Source organism: Gadus morhua, chromosome 18, assembly GCF_902167405.1.
Source record: "Gadus morhua chromosome 18, gadMor3.0, whole genome shotgun sequence".
Lineage (NCBI taxonomy): Eukaryota > Metazoa > Chordata > Actinopteri > Gadiformes > Gadidae > Gadus > Gadus morhua.
In genome coordinates, this window is record NC_044065.1 from 1,686,794 (window position 1) to 1,703,355 (window position 16,562).

At 46.3% G+C, this 16,562-nt stretch overlaps 3 protein-coding genes across 9 annotated transcripts in view; 2 read left to right on the forward strand and 1 right to left on the reverse strand.

Annotated features, from left to right (window-relative positions):
- Nucleotides 1-45: 45 nt before the first annotated feature.
- Nucleotides 46-5,298, reverse strand: pigp (phosphatidylinositol glycan anchor biosynthesis, class P). 4 transcript variants are annotated; one of them, XM_030341070.1, is made up of 6 exons: nucleotides 5,189-5,298; nucleotides 4,859-4,951; nucleotides 3,863-3,935; nucleotides 3,391-3,509; nucleotides 2,781-2,899; nucleotides 46-1,249 (listed from the first exon to the last, which is right to left on the reverse strand). In XM_030341070.1, coding segments are annotated over exons 1-5 (390 nt in total). In that variant the 5' UTR covers nucleotides 5,190-5,298; the 3' UTR covers nucleotides 46-1,249; nucleotides 2,781-2,795. The 4 variants fall into 4 exon arrangements, with proteins under 4 accessions (XP_030196930.1, XP_030196927.1, XP_030196929.1 ...); XM_030341067.1 differs by having other exon boundaries at nucleotides 5,189-5,247; XM_030341069.1 differs by lacking the exon at nucleotides 3,863-3,935 and having other exon boundaries at nucleotides 5,189-5,207.
- A 179-nt stretch (nucleotides 5,299-5,477) lies between these two features.
- rexo4 (REX4 homolog, 3'-5' exonuclease) lies at nucleotides 5,478-11,629 on the forward strand. Its single transcript, XM_030341065.1, has 8 exons — nucleotides 5,478-5,943; nucleotides 6,048-6,451; nucleotides 6,739-6,888; nucleotides 7,431-7,624; nucleotides 7,990-8,078; nucleotides 8,495-8,569; nucleotides 9,083-9,157; nucleotides 11,131-11,629. The coding sequence occupies exons 1-8, from the start codon at nucleotides 5,737-5,739 to the stop codon at nucleotides 11,275-11,277; spliced, it is 1,341 nt and encodes a 446-aa protein (XP_030196925.1). The 5' UTR covers nucleotides 5,478-5,736; the 3' UTR covers nucleotides 11,278-11,629.
- A 1,093-nt stretch (nucleotides 11,630-12,722) lies between these two features.
- LOC115531675 (potassium voltage-gated channel subfamily C member 1) overlaps nucleotides 12,723-16,562 on the forward strand; it is a 38,898-nt gene continuing 35,058 nt past the window's right edge. For all 4 annotated transcript variants that reach the window (XM_030341062.1, XM_030341064.1, XM_030341061.1 and 1 more), the window contains exon 1: nucleotides 12,723-12,905. The gene's annotated coding sequence lies outside the window, so the exon portion shown is untranslated. The remainder of the gene's footprint in view (nucleotides 12,906-16,562) is intronic.

A 16,562-nucleotide genomic window follows, 5' to 3' on the forward strand; every position in this document is an offset into this window, starting at 1 on the left:
GTTCCTCCAAGAGTCTATCAAGCTTCATCAAACAAAAATACATGCGACTTTAACAAAACCTTTAATGCTTTTCCCGTTATCCACAAGATCTACATGACTCAGTTTAGTTTGAACACCTATAAATCGATATATAACACTATATACTATAATATATAAACTCAGTAGAAAACATCTTCAGACACATCCTAGTAAAGGCTGAGACAACGCGTCGACGTAATCGATGAAGATGACGTCACTCGAAAAATGCGGGTCGATTCGAAAAACCCAAAACAAAGATAGCAGCGCCGGAGCGTAGTAGCAACGCGAGTGGCTCCTCAGACTTTCATAAGTGCAAGGCGCCACGCACTCGTTCCCTAAAGTATGGGAATTCTTTAATGTAAAAGGAAACGATTCCGTGATATGTCGTCTTTGCAAAATGGAGATGGACGGAAGGCCTTTGTGTTTTCAAGGCTTCAAGGCTTTATTGAATGCTACCTCTGACTTCTAAGAATGCATTAGTAGGCTTTGCACTTTTATTTTGGAATTGTATGGCAATAAACATGTATTGCAATATTAAAGAATTCATGTTTTTTTCATTCAGATATGTATTCAACATGTATAAATTGCTATTAGTCAATTAATGCGGAGATAATCGAATCGAAATCGAATCGGACTGAAAAAGAAAATCGTTGAATTAAACGATGCATCGGGAAAAAAAGAATCGCTAGATTAATTGTATAAAAAATAATATTTTATCCCAGCCCTAATCCTAGTGTCTGTCTGCACGGCCTTGTGCGTCCGTCAGTCAGTGTGCACGCGTCCTCCTAGTGTGTAGTACTAGGGTCCTCCTCCTCACTCTCCGTCGCCATGGCAGCGTGTCCCCCGGGCGGCGGCGAGAAGTCCGCCAGCAGCTGCAGCCGGTCCAGCAGCAGCCGCGACCGGTTGACCCCGATCCGCTCCTGGGGACACCAGCTGGTCTTGGCCGGGTGCTGGAGGTCCCTGGCGGCGCCCGAGGCCGCGGGGACGGAGAACTGGTTGGCGAGGTTGTGGAGGACGCAGCACGCCTCGATGACCCGCTGCTTGCCGTCCAGCCGCTCGTCCACGGAGCCCAGCAGCTGCAGAACCCGGAACCTCCCCTTCAGACGGCCCAGCGTGCACGAGAGCACGGCCCTCGCCCGCCCCTGGGCCGCGTTGAAGCTCGCCTGGTGCTGGTTCACTGGCTTGGAGAACGCCGGGAGGAGGTTGGGGCTCTGCTCGTAGCCCCGCCCGACTGGAGGAGGGAGAGGAAGGGGATGATGATGGTGAGGAAGGAGAGCATGACCACCCTTTCTGCTCTACAATTATTTGCTTATTTGGTTCCTGACTCGGACTCAAATAAACACGGACGGACTTAGGCAAGGCAAGGCAACTTTATTCATATAGCCCTTTTCATACACAAGGCAGACTCAAAGTGCTTCACATATAAAACAATAACACAGAGATAAACCACAGCATACATTATTTTTAGGTACTAGATTTTTGAGGCTTCGTCCGCTCCCAGCCTCGCTCGCTACTCTCCTCGGATAAAGTGTACACATTATAAACAGCGTGGTCAAGCCAAGGCTTTCTTCCAGGGCTTACCGACGAGCCAGAACTCCGGGGCTATGGAGTCCTTGAGTTTGATCGAGGAGGACATCCACAGCTCGTGGTTTGGTTTGCTCCCAATCTGACACCGCTCCACGTTCAGTAGGTAACCGGCCAGGTCGCACACCACCTGGCAAACCACCGACGTGTAGCCGTGCGTGTTGAGGAAAAGCGGGGACCGGAACACCTCGCTATGGTCCTGGGTCCTGAAGTGGGCGGTGCCGAGAACTCCCAGTACCCGGGGGATCCCGCAGGATCGCTTGTTGACCGCGGCGAGATCCCCCTGGTCCTTGCGGGTCTCCGGTAATGCGATCAACTGGTCCGCCATGTCTGAAAGATGCTTGGAGACTAGCGCGATCACACCAGACGAGTCTAAACTACGAACCCCGGTTTTGACCAGGAGATCAGCCGACACAGTTCCCATGGCGTAGAAGTTCAGGGCGAGCAGGATCATGCCTTCCGCTGTGTGCTCCGGTTGTCTGACACGGTCTATCTGCCGTTCGAGGAGGTCCAGGAGGAAGGAGATGCATGGTCTGGTAAGGTGGAAGCTTTCAAACAAGCTCTGGTCATCCAGTTCGTCTAATAAAGTCCTCGACAGCGCGTCTGGTTGTATAGGTAGCACGGCTGGATGAACGGGAGACGCGTATGGTTTAACGGGCTCATCTTCGTATCCAAGGAACTCTTCCTGGACAGCGAGCCACACCGGTAACGCAAAAGCCATCGTCTTCTAAATTAATATACTTGACATATATTAATATTCCTCCTCGTAAGATGATATAAAACCCTTGCATGGATAACCCATGGACACGTTGTAAGACCGCGACCGATCGCATGAACTGTTGAAATTAAATACAAGGAAGTCAACAGGAAGTACCTTAAGCGGAATCTTGCTGCTAAGCTACATAACGCCCAAACAGCGCCTGTTGGTGGATGATGATGGTAACCACATGTCATACATCATCCAACAACAGGCGCTGTTAGGGCGTAGAGGAGTAATATACAAACAATGAATTTCATAATATATCGGTTTCCTCGCCTGATAGGCGGGAAAACCAATAGGAAACCGATATATTAAAAGTGAAATTCATGTTAGTATTTTGTGTGTGTTATTATTTGTGCATCACGCGTGTGCCTTTGGTTTATCCAGAGTGAAATTAAGAATGCTTAACAATGCTGACCTTTGGATCCTTGGGTCATAGGAAGAACTTCCTGTTGACCTCACTGATGGGAACATCTTCCAGTCGGGGGATCCCCCCCTCCGGACCCTCATGGCGCGGCTGGCGTCTGGCGTAGGGGTCTGACACACACACACACACACACACACACACACACACACACACACACACACACACACACACACACACACACACACACACACACACACACACACACACACACACACACACTTAGAATTGTATTGTAGCATCAGCAGTAACTAATGGTCTTGTCCTGCATCAATGGCCTTCTTGTTGCTGATACATAATAAAAAATAAATAATTATAAAAAGGCTGTATTGTAAGGTAATTACAACACGTAATTACACTCTTATTTCATGGGATTGTACACTAATTAAAACATACTTAGGAATATAATATTAACTTCTGCCTAGTCTGTTTTGCTAGATGTCACTAAATTCTACACACTACAGCTTTAAAGTGGACCCTGCAGTATTGTAGGATTACATCTATGATATACACATCTGTGATAGTGTCCAGGTAGCCGAGAGAGCCATGGACATCATGTGGTTGTATCGTTAGTGTTATAGTACTATCGTAGTGCCGTAGAAACCTGTGATGTTGTCCACGGAGTCCAGGGGGGCGGTGGCCATCATGTTGACTCCGAACAGAACCACGACACACACGACGAGGGCCACCAGCAGGTAGACCGGCACGGCCAGCACCCAGTACCTTCCCAGGGGCGAGGGGGGGAGGTCAGGGGGATGTCACAGGTCAACATCACATTAACCTGTGTGATGTTGACCTTCATCACACAGGTTGTAGGGCTTATCGACGCAGATCCACAACGCTTTGTACCAAGAGGATTCGACAAGAGCTGCCATGACGTTTAAACCTAATAACTATTATAATTTACTATGTAGTTATGTAGAAAACACTTTTACTCAAAGTAACTTGCAATGAATTCAGATTCATGTCATTAAGAAACAGGTAGGGCTAGTTTGTCATATTGCTCTCGTATGCCTACAGGTGGACTTTGGGCCCCTACCAGCGTAGGGGCCCAAACTCAGAAACCCCTCGCTTACTTCTGGGGCCAGTAGGTGAGACCCAGCAGGGCGAGCCACTCAGCCGGGACGTAAGCCCACAGACAGAACAGAACTGGGGATAGAACCAACACATTCAAAAATCATTCACATGATTTGGATTTGCTGAGAAAAAATTCTTTGCTTGGAAGTCAATATTGCCACCTTCAAAACAGCTCGGAGGTTCGGAAGCTCTTACGTGTCTTTGTGTTCCCTTCTTTTAAAATAAGAGCGTTCAGGAAACGCCCCTCAGAATTGCGTAAGCTATGACGTATAACAATTTTTGGAGACTATGTAGAAGTATGGATGCCCGCGGGGACCTCTTTGCACTTCTTTGCTGAATCAGATTAATCAGTTATTAGAACTGCTTGTGATGGTTGAACATGAGCGAGAATTTATTGGGTGATGTTTATCATTTTAAGCTATAATGTATCATAATGCAAATGTTAGAATGGGTGTTAAGTTCGCCTATTAGTGCTTGATGCAAGTATACTTTAGTCTATCAATGAAATGGGCGGCCATTGTTGTGACGTGAACTCGGAGAACTCGGGTAGCTCTACTTCGAGCGAGAATCCGACCCAACAGAGTGTTCAAAGCACTTTGCTCCGAGCTTAAGGTCGGAGTCTCCAGGAAACTCAGACTGTTTTAAAGGCGGCATATGTCAGGTCTGTTTTCCTAAAGTGGGCTATGAGGGATAAGACTTGTAGTTCTATATAGAGCTTAGGGACTTGCACTTAAATGTAGGCCTTCTAAAGTACGTATAATTATATACAGAGCTACAGGAGTTATAGTGCTATATAGATATCTTAAGTGTATATATATAGTTCTATATAGAGCAAAGGGACTACTTCATTAAAGGGTACTAGAAGACAAGTAATTCTATGAAGGGGACAAAAAGGACTTGAAGCTCTATAGAGTTAGGGGCTTGTAGTTTTATATAGGGGACTTAATAATTTGTAGTTCTGGATAAGGGAATAAGAGTAATGATCTTGTACTTACAGAATCCAAACTGAGAGGCGAGGAAAAGCACAAAGCCGTATATTGCTCTCTCAGGGAGAGGAGAAGGGGAATTAGGAGAATTCTCCACCATCACTGCACACACAAATGAAAAGAGAATAAGTTCTAGTTGTTCCTTGATTCTACTTGGATTCCTTCACCCCTCAGATCTGAAAGATCTAACCCCTGACTACTGCAGCATTGTCTCTTAACCAAGTAACCACACAAATTAATCCAATGATAAAGATGTTATTGACGGAGCCCAATCTGGGAACCATTCACGGTATAAACGTCTCAATTGTGGAATAAAGAAAAAGTCGTAATTATACATACTTGACTTCCTTGTTGGGTGGTTTCTTTTGGAAAACGATGACACTTCCGGTTGAAAGAAGCGTGCAACGCAGTAAGAGACCGAGATCTCAGTATGTTCAAAACAATAGTTCCGGAGTCTGTTGAGAAAAACTATCTAAACAATATTGTATCCTAATATGTAAATATAATGTCAGCGTAAAAGTTATTTTAGAATCAATAATGATACATTTTTTAGTGTAGGGGTGTCATTTTTAAAACATGTTATGCTGAATTATATCAGTTGTATTTTGTGTGTGTTATTATCTCCGGACACATTATGGTGTGACACACACCGACGTACACAGAACAGCATGGCAGAATGAGCTGCCGCTAAACCTTAAGGATCGCTCATGAAAACGGATGAGATAAGGTTAACAGTTCGTCTGGGCTTCATTAATATAGTAAACTAATAATATCCCGTCTGTCTGGATAGCAACACATTTGCTTTAGACAGACCGTCGCTCAAGTGACACTTTCCAGGACGCGGCGTGGTTTCGAACAACTTGACGCAAACTCACCAGTCGTCCATAATGAAGGTGGTTTTTAGAGATAACAGCGCTAAAACTGCTACAGCTAAAACCCCAGGCACGGCGGCACCAGCTCCGAAGAAAAAAATGAAGATTTTCTTTAAAGATACTCGCAGGAAGAAGCAGGGAGGACCTCAACCCGTCAATGCCCCCCTCGCACCCCCATCAGACCCAAAGCAGTTCTCTGCCAACTGGAAGGCTTTATTAGAGGTAGGTTTATTAGGACTATATTGCTGTCATCACGTTTAACTGGCTGCCAACTGATGAATGTGTCATATCTATCAAGTCTTTCTAATGTGATTGATGCGTTACAGATCATGAAGGCTAACCCAGAGCCGAAGGCGCAGAAGAGTGATGTGCCCAAGGAACCCTCTCCCAAAGAGGTTAACGGTACTACCAAACCTCTTCCCGCATCGTCTTTGACAAACGGAGGAAAAGCAGCCAAATCCAAAACACTGAGTAGTAAAGAAACGGTTACACCGGCAGAGGAACGTAATAAACCAACCAAGAAGAGGAAAGGGACCGGAGGGAAAGACGAAAAGAAACCAGCCAAGAGGAAAGAGAGTGGAGGAAAAGACGAACAGCAGCCAGCCAAGAAGAAAGCGAAGGAAGGGAGAGACGACCAGCAGCCAGCCAAGAAGAAATACAAGGGGGGGAAAGACGGACACCAGTCAGACAAGCAGGAGAAGGGGGCCCAGGAGCCAAGACCCCCAACTGAGTAAGGCCAGCTGTACTACCAAATGAGTTATGATAAGGGACCGAAGGGGTGGAAACCCTAGCGATGGTTAGGGTGTTTGACTCCAGTCACTGCGATGTGTTATTTAATGACATAATGTGGTAAAGTTGACCAATGATGTAAAGTCCGGTGCGTAGGAAAAAAAATGCAACTAGTTAATCTGGCTAAGAACCCTGAACAATCGATTTGGTTGCAAAACGGTCGTGATTCCGATGAGGTTTTAGTGTTGATGTTGAAGTTGGCAACATTAACCCCCGGGTTCTCCGCAGCGCCGACCTGTGGTTCGACGACGTGGACCCGGATGACATCGAGGCGACTGTGGGGAAGGAGGCGGCTGACGTGGTGAGGAGGAGGACGGTCCAGAAGAAGGCCCCCCAGCACGCTGAGGACGGCCTGGTCAAGAGCCACGCCTTCACCGGGTGAGACAGGCACACAGGCCTCCCAGCACCCCCCGCAGAACCCTCCGCAGAACCTACCGCCGGGTTCTGTGGACGGACCTGGTTTGGGTCTTGTTTGTTTCCAGTCAAACACAAACGTGTGTGTTCACCTCAGACCATCACCACATTTTCGAATCATAAAGAAAGCGTCCACATAATATATACATTATAGATGTGAGAGAAAATCATGCGCCACAGCGTTGACAGCAATTACAATTACAATTAGGCCATTTAGCAGTCGGCTTTATCCAAAGCGACTTACATCGGTTTATACACACATTGACACACCGACGGCCCACCTTGTCAGGAGCAGTTAGGTTAAGTGTCTCGCTCAGGGACACATTCACATTCCTCCTAGCCAACACTCGGCTAGGAGGAGCCGGGGATCGAATTAGCAACCTTTCGGTTAGAAGACTTGTACTGCATGTTGGAATACATAGAGGTGGTCATCAATCATAAGTGGCCTGTCCTATAACTGAGTCTCCTCCTCCTCCTCCTCTCCGTGGTTCCCGTGGCGACGGCAGGCTGACGCGTGCGGTGGCGATTGACTGTGAGATGGTGGGGGTGGGGCCAGACGGCGAGCACAGCATCCTGGCCCGGGTCTCCATCGTCAACCACTTCGGGAAGCTGATCTACGACCGCTTCGTCAAGCCTACCGAGGAGGTGACCGACTACCGCACGGCCTTCAGCGGGATCCGACCCGAGGACATCAAAGACGGTGAGTCCTGAACACCTAGACCCTTTACCCAAGGCCCAGACCGCTGTAGACCTGGACCCATGATGTAGACCCAGACCTCGAACTTAAACCCCTAACCTATCCCAGACACAGACCTGGTAATGAGGACTGTGGTGGTGGTGGTGATGATGATGATGATGATGATGATGATGGTGGTGGTGGTGGTGGTGGTGGTGGTGGTGGTGGTGGTGATGATGATGACGGTGGTGGTGGTGGTGGTGGTGGTGGTGGTGGTGGTGGTGGTGGTGATGATGATGATGATGATGACGGTGGTGGTGGTGGTGGTGGTGATGATGATGATGATGATGATGATGATGATGACGGTGGTGGTGGTGGTTGTGTTTCAGGTGAGGATATGAAGACTGTTCAGAAGGAGGTAGGAGAGATCATGGAGGGAAGGATACTGGTCGGACACGCAATACACAACGACTTAAAGGTACAGTTCACGCATTACACTGTCTTTATGGTACCGTCCACACAATACACAACGACTTAAAGGTACAGTTCACACATTACACTGTCTTTATGGTACCGTCCACACAATACACTATGACTTAAAGGTACAGTTCACACATTACACTGTCTTTATGGTACCGTCCACACAATACACAATGACTTAAAGGTACAGTTCACGCATCACACTGTCTTTATGGTACCGTCCACACAATACACTATGACTTAAAGGTACAGTTCACGCATCACACTGTCTTTATGGTACCGTCCACACAATACACTATGACTTAAAGGTACAGTTCACGCATTACACTGTCTTTATGGTACCGTCCACACAATACACAATGACTTAAGATTAATTAATAACCTACTTATAACATCGTCCACGTCTTCCCTCAGGTCCTCTTCCTAGACCATCCCAAGAAGAAGATCCGTGACACCCAGAAGTACAGACCCTTCAGAGTGAGAGTTAAGGTAAAGTCCTGGTCCTCCTCAGACATCCCATAATAATAATTATTAATATTTTAATTATGATTTCCCATGATGCATTGGTTGGAGTTTAGGCAGATCTATGATGTTTGCTTTTTTCTAAATTAATTACTGCCTCATACACAATGCGCTGTTTGAACCAACAGTTGGACCAATGACCTCATTTGGACCAATCAGTCTTTAGTAGATGAACGTCTACCAGTCCCTCCAGAAAAATGCGGCATTTTTGCGGCCAAAAATCCTTGATTATGCGGCAGGTTTTCTTAAAAAATGCGATGAAATATGCGGCATATTTATGCAATTTTATGCGATAAAATTGCGGGGACTTGCGAAAAATGAATATGCAGACTTTGGCTGATTATGCATCGCATAATCGCGTTTTTCTGGAGGGACTGGTCTAGGTCACAGGGCTGATCTCTGAGCCTGATTCTGGTTGTACCCGGCAGCACCCCCTGCTGGTCAATGTGTGGAGGGTCACCATGTTATGTTTCCTTACAGAGCTCCCGACCGTCCCTCAAAGTTCTGTCCAGAGAGGTGCTGAACGTCAAGGTTCAGCAGGGAGAACACTCCTCAGTATGTATAACATCCTACATCTTGTATACTATATACCCTATACTTATTTATGATATATGCCCTGTATACAAATAACTTCAACTACACAATACATTCAGTCAATATCCGCACTCCACACATTCATAATGGTACACACATCGCTCCCTCAAGATTCAAAGGGAGACATTGCCACAGCACATAAACTAAAATAAGATGCAAAAATAAGTACCTAGAGTATCTGTGGTATAAATGCTGGTACGAATTTCGAATTATAAATATGTAGAAAATGTAGGCGGGAAACGCTGTCAGCATCCCAGTGGTGAAAAAAACACTGCACCTTTGACCTCTGGGAGTGAGGTCAAGTGAGGTCTGAATCACAAAACTGTGGTTCATCCTTTCAAAGTAATGTACAGTCGGTTTAAAAATAACAAATGTAACAGGTTTTAATTGAAAGCTAGAGAGAGTCGATTTTTCTCTTTATATTTATTTATTTGTTTAAATTAATATTGATATAATCATTAAAAAAAAAACATAACCAAATGGGGAACGACTTGAACAAATGAAGAAAGAGGGAACAGAAATTGTTTGCTTTGCAAATTATTATGTGGTGAACCACCAAACCCAGTTCCTGAAATTCATATTGCGCAAGGGCTTTCATAATTGCGCCATAAGCTAAATCACCATTTTGTTCCCTTATTAAGCAATAGATAGTAACTTAACTGATTCTAATTTATTTATTTAAATGGAGGGCACTCTGGGTTAGTCTTTGTCGGGCTGACAACCTGCCTGGAGTTTTGGTTTGGATTGTGGAGATTCACCATGCTCTCAATCATGGTGAGGTTCAATATGGACCGTTCTTCCTAGACGGATAGGCCCCGAGTACAAACACAGCCTACGAATTTGCAGGGTGCTTTTATCATGGTAGTGAACAGTAGCTAGTTAGCTAGCTCCAGTAGCTACCGCAGGATAACAACAAACAAAAGCTTGCTCTGGGTCACGAGCTTTGAGTACGTGCACGAAGGGGTCGTGCAGGGGGAGTGCAGTACGACCGTTTGATTGACGTACTTACTGTCCAATGCCACTCGGTGGGTCTGGAAATCATTGGCTGGAGTTCTTCGAGCCCTGCCCGTTCCACAGATGATTGACTTGTTTAATTTCCATGTCAGTACTTCTAACTCAGTGGCTCTAAGTGGGTTATGATAAGGATTTCAAGTAATTTTGCAAAAATGGCCAAAAAAGAGAATTCCATACCCAACCTTTAAGTGACTTGTTGTTCTTATAGCTGCCGTCATGAAATGAGGAAAGAACATTAGAACAGGGAAGTTTCCTTTGGGCTCTTTAGACGGTGCAAGATTGCTGTGACCCTTCCTGTAAGCTCAGTCTCTTGGGAACACAGTTGCTCCACACTGGAACTGATCCAATAAATAGGAAATGGCACTTTGTTTTGCACTTCCTTGTCATCCTGGAGTACAAAACAAATGTTTATAAGATTTTGATGATTTAGCATTCCCAAGACCAGGGGTTCTCAAAGTTTTGACAGCTGAGGGCCAATTTAGGAACACAAAATTTGACTGAGGGTCGGCAAAGGAAAATAATGTTGGCGGGAAACGCCGTCAGCATCCCAGTGGTGGAAAAACATTGCACCGCGGACCTCTGGTAGTGAGGTCTAAATCACAAAACTGAGGTTTATCCTTTCAAAGTAATGTACAGTCGGATTAAAACCAACAAATAACAGGATTTAATTTAAAGCTACCGAGAGTCGACTTTTCTCTTTATATTTATTTATTTTTGTTAAAATTAATATTGATATAATAATTAAACGTTTTTTTTTTTTTTTTTTACGTACATCTGTTTGTCATGCGGGCCGCCAGGAATGTTTCTGCGGGCCACCATTAGCCCGCGGGCCGCACTTTGAGAACCAATGGTGTACAGTATGCACAGAGGTAGCGGTCGGTATAGGCGTTCATCCCCTCTCTCTCTCTCTCTCTCTCCAGGTGCAGGATGCCCAGGCCACGATGAGGCTCTACACGATGGTGAAGAAAAACTGGGAGGCCGAGATCAAAGCCAGTCGGGCCGATAAGGCCGAGGCCAGGAAGCCCCGCCCCTCGGCCCTCAAGCCCCACCCCTTCAAAGACAAGTGACCCCACAACCCCCCTAACCCCACTGACAAACAATTGATCGCGACTCCATCGCAGCAGATGGACTTTTATTGTGAGAGAAAAAGACAAGATGACCACGAACCGGAAAAAGTACAACAAACAAGAGAAACTTTCAAAGAAAAAGTCCAGTAAAAAAGTTTGTAATGTTATTATAATGTATAGCTGTATTATTATATATGTAGCTTTATTACTTCAGTTCACTGAGTTTTAAAACTAACATGTATAGACGATATACGTTAACAGTAGATTCTATCTACACCGAGCAGCTGTTTGATTAGTTCCCTAAGGTCGTGCTCTGTGTTTGTGTTCTCAATAAAGATGATTTTAAACAATGTGTCTGAAACCTCCGAAATCGTGTATTACATATGGCACAAGAGGGCCCAATTCGGTGATCTCGGACCCTGTATCTTGCTATCTATTGAACAGGTATGCAGATCAAGATCCTTTGAGAATTGCTGTAGGAGAAGATGTCATAAATCAAATGAAAGACGTTAGCCATTACGACAGTGTGTTTGACTTTGAAGACCCTGGGAGTTGTCTAACTTTATCTAATAAACTGAAGGAGAGCAATCGGTGATCTTCTCAACAGAAGAGACAAGCTGAGATGACTGAAGTTTGTGGACGATAGCTGGATTAAGCAGCCTCATCTGGCCCCAGTCGGACTGATTGGACTCCTGGGGCAGTTCAGACTATTGCCTGCTTGGGCTAGTGTGTTTGACTACTGGCAGAAAGGTGGCCCAACTGATTATGAGTCAGCTACTATAGAAAGATACGCACCAAAGCATATTCACAACGTTACGTTTATGTGTCGTACGAAATGTTATGCCATCCTGGTACATTTTAACCAGCGCCGATGAGAAATGACCATTTGTAGGCTAATAAAGGCTCACTCACAGCATATTTGACATGTCGTTAGTAAATGAAAATGGTCCAATAGTGCAATACATTATTCAATAAAACATAACCACCATAGAAACATTTTATTTGTTTAGAACGTTTAATGGGACGGCATGTCTTCACACATCAACAGGTAAAACACTTTCAACAGATACAATAATCAGGTTGTCAATTCTAGAGATTAGAAGGCTGTCGACCTTGGAACAATATAGGCCTTAATTAAGCAACTGAATGGTAACATGAAGTTAGAAATAATTAGGCCAATAAAACCAGCATAAAATTCAATACATTTGAATTGAGATTAGGCCTAGGTACAAATACAAAATGATGAAATGAACTAGTAATCAGTAAACATTGATGGAGTAGGCTAACCTCAACAACAACAAAACGACTTGAAGCGTTTTTTATGAGATGCTTTGAAGTGATTTTTATGAAACGGTTTTAAAAGTCCTATCAATCATCAGGTGTGACCTCCGTATGACGTAGTCTCAAGCTTTGAATCGGTTTGAGTGATCACATGACGCGGGAGGCAACCCTCGAGCGGACCTGAGGTTCAGACGGCTCGCGACGGGGTCGGCACGTGAGTCTGGAGCGGCACATCATAGGGTCTGAATGCGCGCGAGGAGCTGAACACCGTCCGAGACCACACCTCAAAACCCACCGATTAATTGATCCGGGATCGATACTACGAAGCCAAGGACAACCCAAAGCGAGTGAGTAACATCGTGTGTTTGAAGTGTAGTATGTGAGCGTGTGTGTTTGTGTGTGTGTGTGTGTGTGTTCTGGTGACGTGTTCGTCTCAATATACAACCGGTTTTAACGGAGGGTCTCGCGGACATTCAACAAGTCCCGATTCTTCAACAATAGGCGCGAGCACCCTGTCCAAGCCGTTGACGGCAGTTAGGGTCCGTTAATCGATATCTTATAACTAATCACAGCTGGATTGTGACAGAATGAGTCATGCCGTCGATATTCTAAATCTGTGTGGCGGTAAATAATGGATTCACCCTTTCACACTCATCCTTCACACTCACTCTTCCATCACACTGCACTCCGACATGCGCGTGTATTGGGTGTTTCCCGCGTCCATGCACCTGCACAGAGAGGGATGTAAATATCTAAATTATTTCCGTGTGTGTGTGTGTGTGTGTGTGTGCGCGCGCGCGCGCCCGTGTTTGTGCGTATGTGTGTTTAATTGTGTATAGGTAGAATTTAGATATTGTATTGTCTTTTATAGTAAAGTATTTTGTTTAATGAAATATAAAATCTAAATATTTATTTTGGTCATATACTGTATATATGACCGAAATTATGTGTATATATATATATATATATATATATATATATATATATATATATATATATATACAAAGTAACGATTTTATATGTATAAAAGAGCCTTTGTTTTTCTGTCAGTGTCTCAACATGTTGTCATGGTTGCCACTGGCAGTGCAGGAGTCTCGAGCTCCCATTCAACATCTGTATTTAGCACAGCTGCTAGCCTAGCACGCTAGCAGGCTAACACACTGGCAGGCTAACAGTTCTCTTAATGGAATCTTTGTGTCTCCAGCCGTCTGCCCCCCTCTCAGCCTACATTATAAATCAGGGGGGGTTATTTTTAGACCGCGGGTTACCCTGAACACTCTGAGTTGACAGAATCATCCTCTAGAGACGGTGGCCAGGGTTCTGATTGGCTGTTTTCCTAAAGAACAGCTTGTTGTGATTGGCCCAGGCTCTTTTGTTCTCTAAAGAGTGTTCACGTCAAAACAGTTGACGGCGAAGTTGAATAAGAATTAGCTGATCTGGCCAATCCCGTGCATCCCATCGTTTGACCTTCGGAATCACCTCCCTCCCTTTCATCTGTGGTCGTGGATACGCTACTGTGTGTGTGTGTGTGTGTGTGTGTGTGTGTGTGTGTGTGTGTGTGTGTGTGTGTGTGTGTGTGTGTGTGTGTGTGTGTGTGTGTGTGTGTGTGTGTGTGTGTGTGTGTGTGTGTGTGGAGATGGTGTCGTGCCTTGCGTGTGAAAGAGGCGCTACTGTTTGTTCTTCCTCCGTTGCAGCACCTCCACCCTCCCATTCTCACAGCCCCACCCTCCTCTCCTCTCACCTCCACCTCCACCCTCCATGCTCCTCTCCCTCTCCCCTGGACTCTCCCCCCTCCCTTTTCTCTCCTCCTCTCCCCCTCTCCTCCTCCCTCTCTCATCCTCTCCCTCATCCTCCTCCCCCTCCCCCCTCCCCTCCTCTCCCTCCTCCTCCTCCCCCTCCCCCCTCCTCCCTCTCCTCCTCTCCCCCCTCCTCCCCTCTCCTCCTCTCCCCCCTCCTCCCCCTCTCCTCCTCTTCCCAGAGTCCCTCTCCATCCTCCATCTTGCCTCTAACCCGTCTCAGCATTGTGTGAGAGCTTTCTTAGTGCTCTTTTTGAGCACTATGTCAGCAGTGTGTGAGAGCTCGGTTAGCAAGTGCATTAGCAAGGTCTTAGCGCCACGCTGGCTGACCCCCTCCTCGGTCTAATTGCTGCTCAGCTCATTGGGTCCGCTCTAAGCTCCGACCTGCAGTAAGCAGGTAGCTCGGTACCGAACTCTTGGTGGGCCCGCGGGTTTAGCTAAGCTGAGGTATCCATTAAGGTCAGCCGCTTCAGAGTCTGAACCTACTCGCTAGCTGGAGCCACGAGGGCTTCAACATAGCGGTGCTCTCAGGCTCTCGAGCATCTCCTGTAACTCAAAGTCTAGATTATCTTTAAATAATGAAAAAATCTATTTGCTACTTTCCCAACATTAATTAACTAGGATGGCACTCTGCAAATCGCTCTTTAAGGAGCAAGTAGGGGTGACACAGTAAATACAGAGACAGGACATTAAGTAACTGGCTGGGGCTGGACAGTGAATCCAGGGACAGGTTATTAAGGAGCAGGTGGGGGCTAGACAGCGCATACAGAGACAGGTCATTTAGGGGGCAGGTAGGGGTAAGACCAAGACTACAGAGACAGAACATTAAAGGAGCAGCGATGGGTCGGACAGTATAGACAGAGACAGGTCTGTACTGACAGAGACAGGTCTGTACTGACAGTGGGACAGCTTCCCGTGTGAAAGGCATGTCCGGGTTAGTATTTGTGGCGCACACGCACACGCACACACACACACACACACACACACACACACACACACACACACACACACACACACACACACAGACACACACACACACACATAGACACACACACACTCCTGCAGCATGTTCACATTTCGCCTCTGCTACTCATGGCCTGCAGGGGTCTCCAGAGGTATGTGTGTGAGAAGGAGAGAGAGAGAGAGAGAGCGAGCGAGAGAGAGAGAGAGAAAGAGAAAGAGAGAGTGAGCGAGCGAGAAAAAGAGAGTGAGAGAGAAAGAGAGTGAGAGAGAGAAAGCTGTGAAGAGAGCTGCATGAAACCATGTGGTTACATCTTTTGATGAGGTAGGGATGGTAAAATATATACGCACACAAACATGCGCACACACACACACACACACACACACACACACACGCAAACACACCTTTTATTGTGTTTGTGTACCCTCTCTTTCTCTCTATCTCCCCATCCTCACTTTCTCTCTCCTCCTCATCTCTCTCTCCTTCCCCATCTTCTCCCTACGTTCCTCCTCCCCTCCCCCTCACGTTTCCGTGGTAACTGCTGGTACCTCACAGCATCCCATAATACGAACCCTCCCCCTCCCCCTCTCTCTGCAGTGTTTCTGCTAATATATATTAGTGTCAGTGCAGCCATGCACCCGCTCTGTGCAGCCGTCTCTCCTCCTCTGCTCCTCTTTCCTCCTCCTGCTCCTCCACCTCTCCTTTCTCATCTTATCCTCCCCCTCCCTCCTCCTCCTCCGCCTCTCTCCTCTCTCCTCTCCTCCTCTCTCCTCCTCTCTCTCCTGTCCTCTCTCCTCCTCTCTCTCCTCTCCTCCTCTCCTCCTCTCTCCTCTCCTCCTCTCTCCTCCTCTCTCCTCTCCTCCTCTCTCCTCCTTCTCTTCGCCGATGGTCAAACTGCAGGTTTTTTTTTCTCATTCTGCTTGTATGCAGGTGAGAGAAAGAGAGAGTGAGAGAGAGATTGATATCAGGGAGAGAGAGAGAGAGGTAGAGAGATGCTGGGGAGAGAGAGAGAGAGAGAGAGAGAGAGAGAGAGAGAGAGGAGAGAGAGAGAGAGAGAGGTAGAGAGAGAGAGAGAGAGAGAGAGAGAGAGAGAGAGAGAGAGAGAGAGAGAGAGAGAGAGAGAGAGAGAGAGAGACAGCCACACGGTGGCCAAGCCAGGAAATACTGCAGGAGAGAGAGCGAGCTAGAGAGACAAAGAGAGAGGGAACTACAGAGAGTTAGAGATGGGGGTAAAGAGAGAGGGAGGG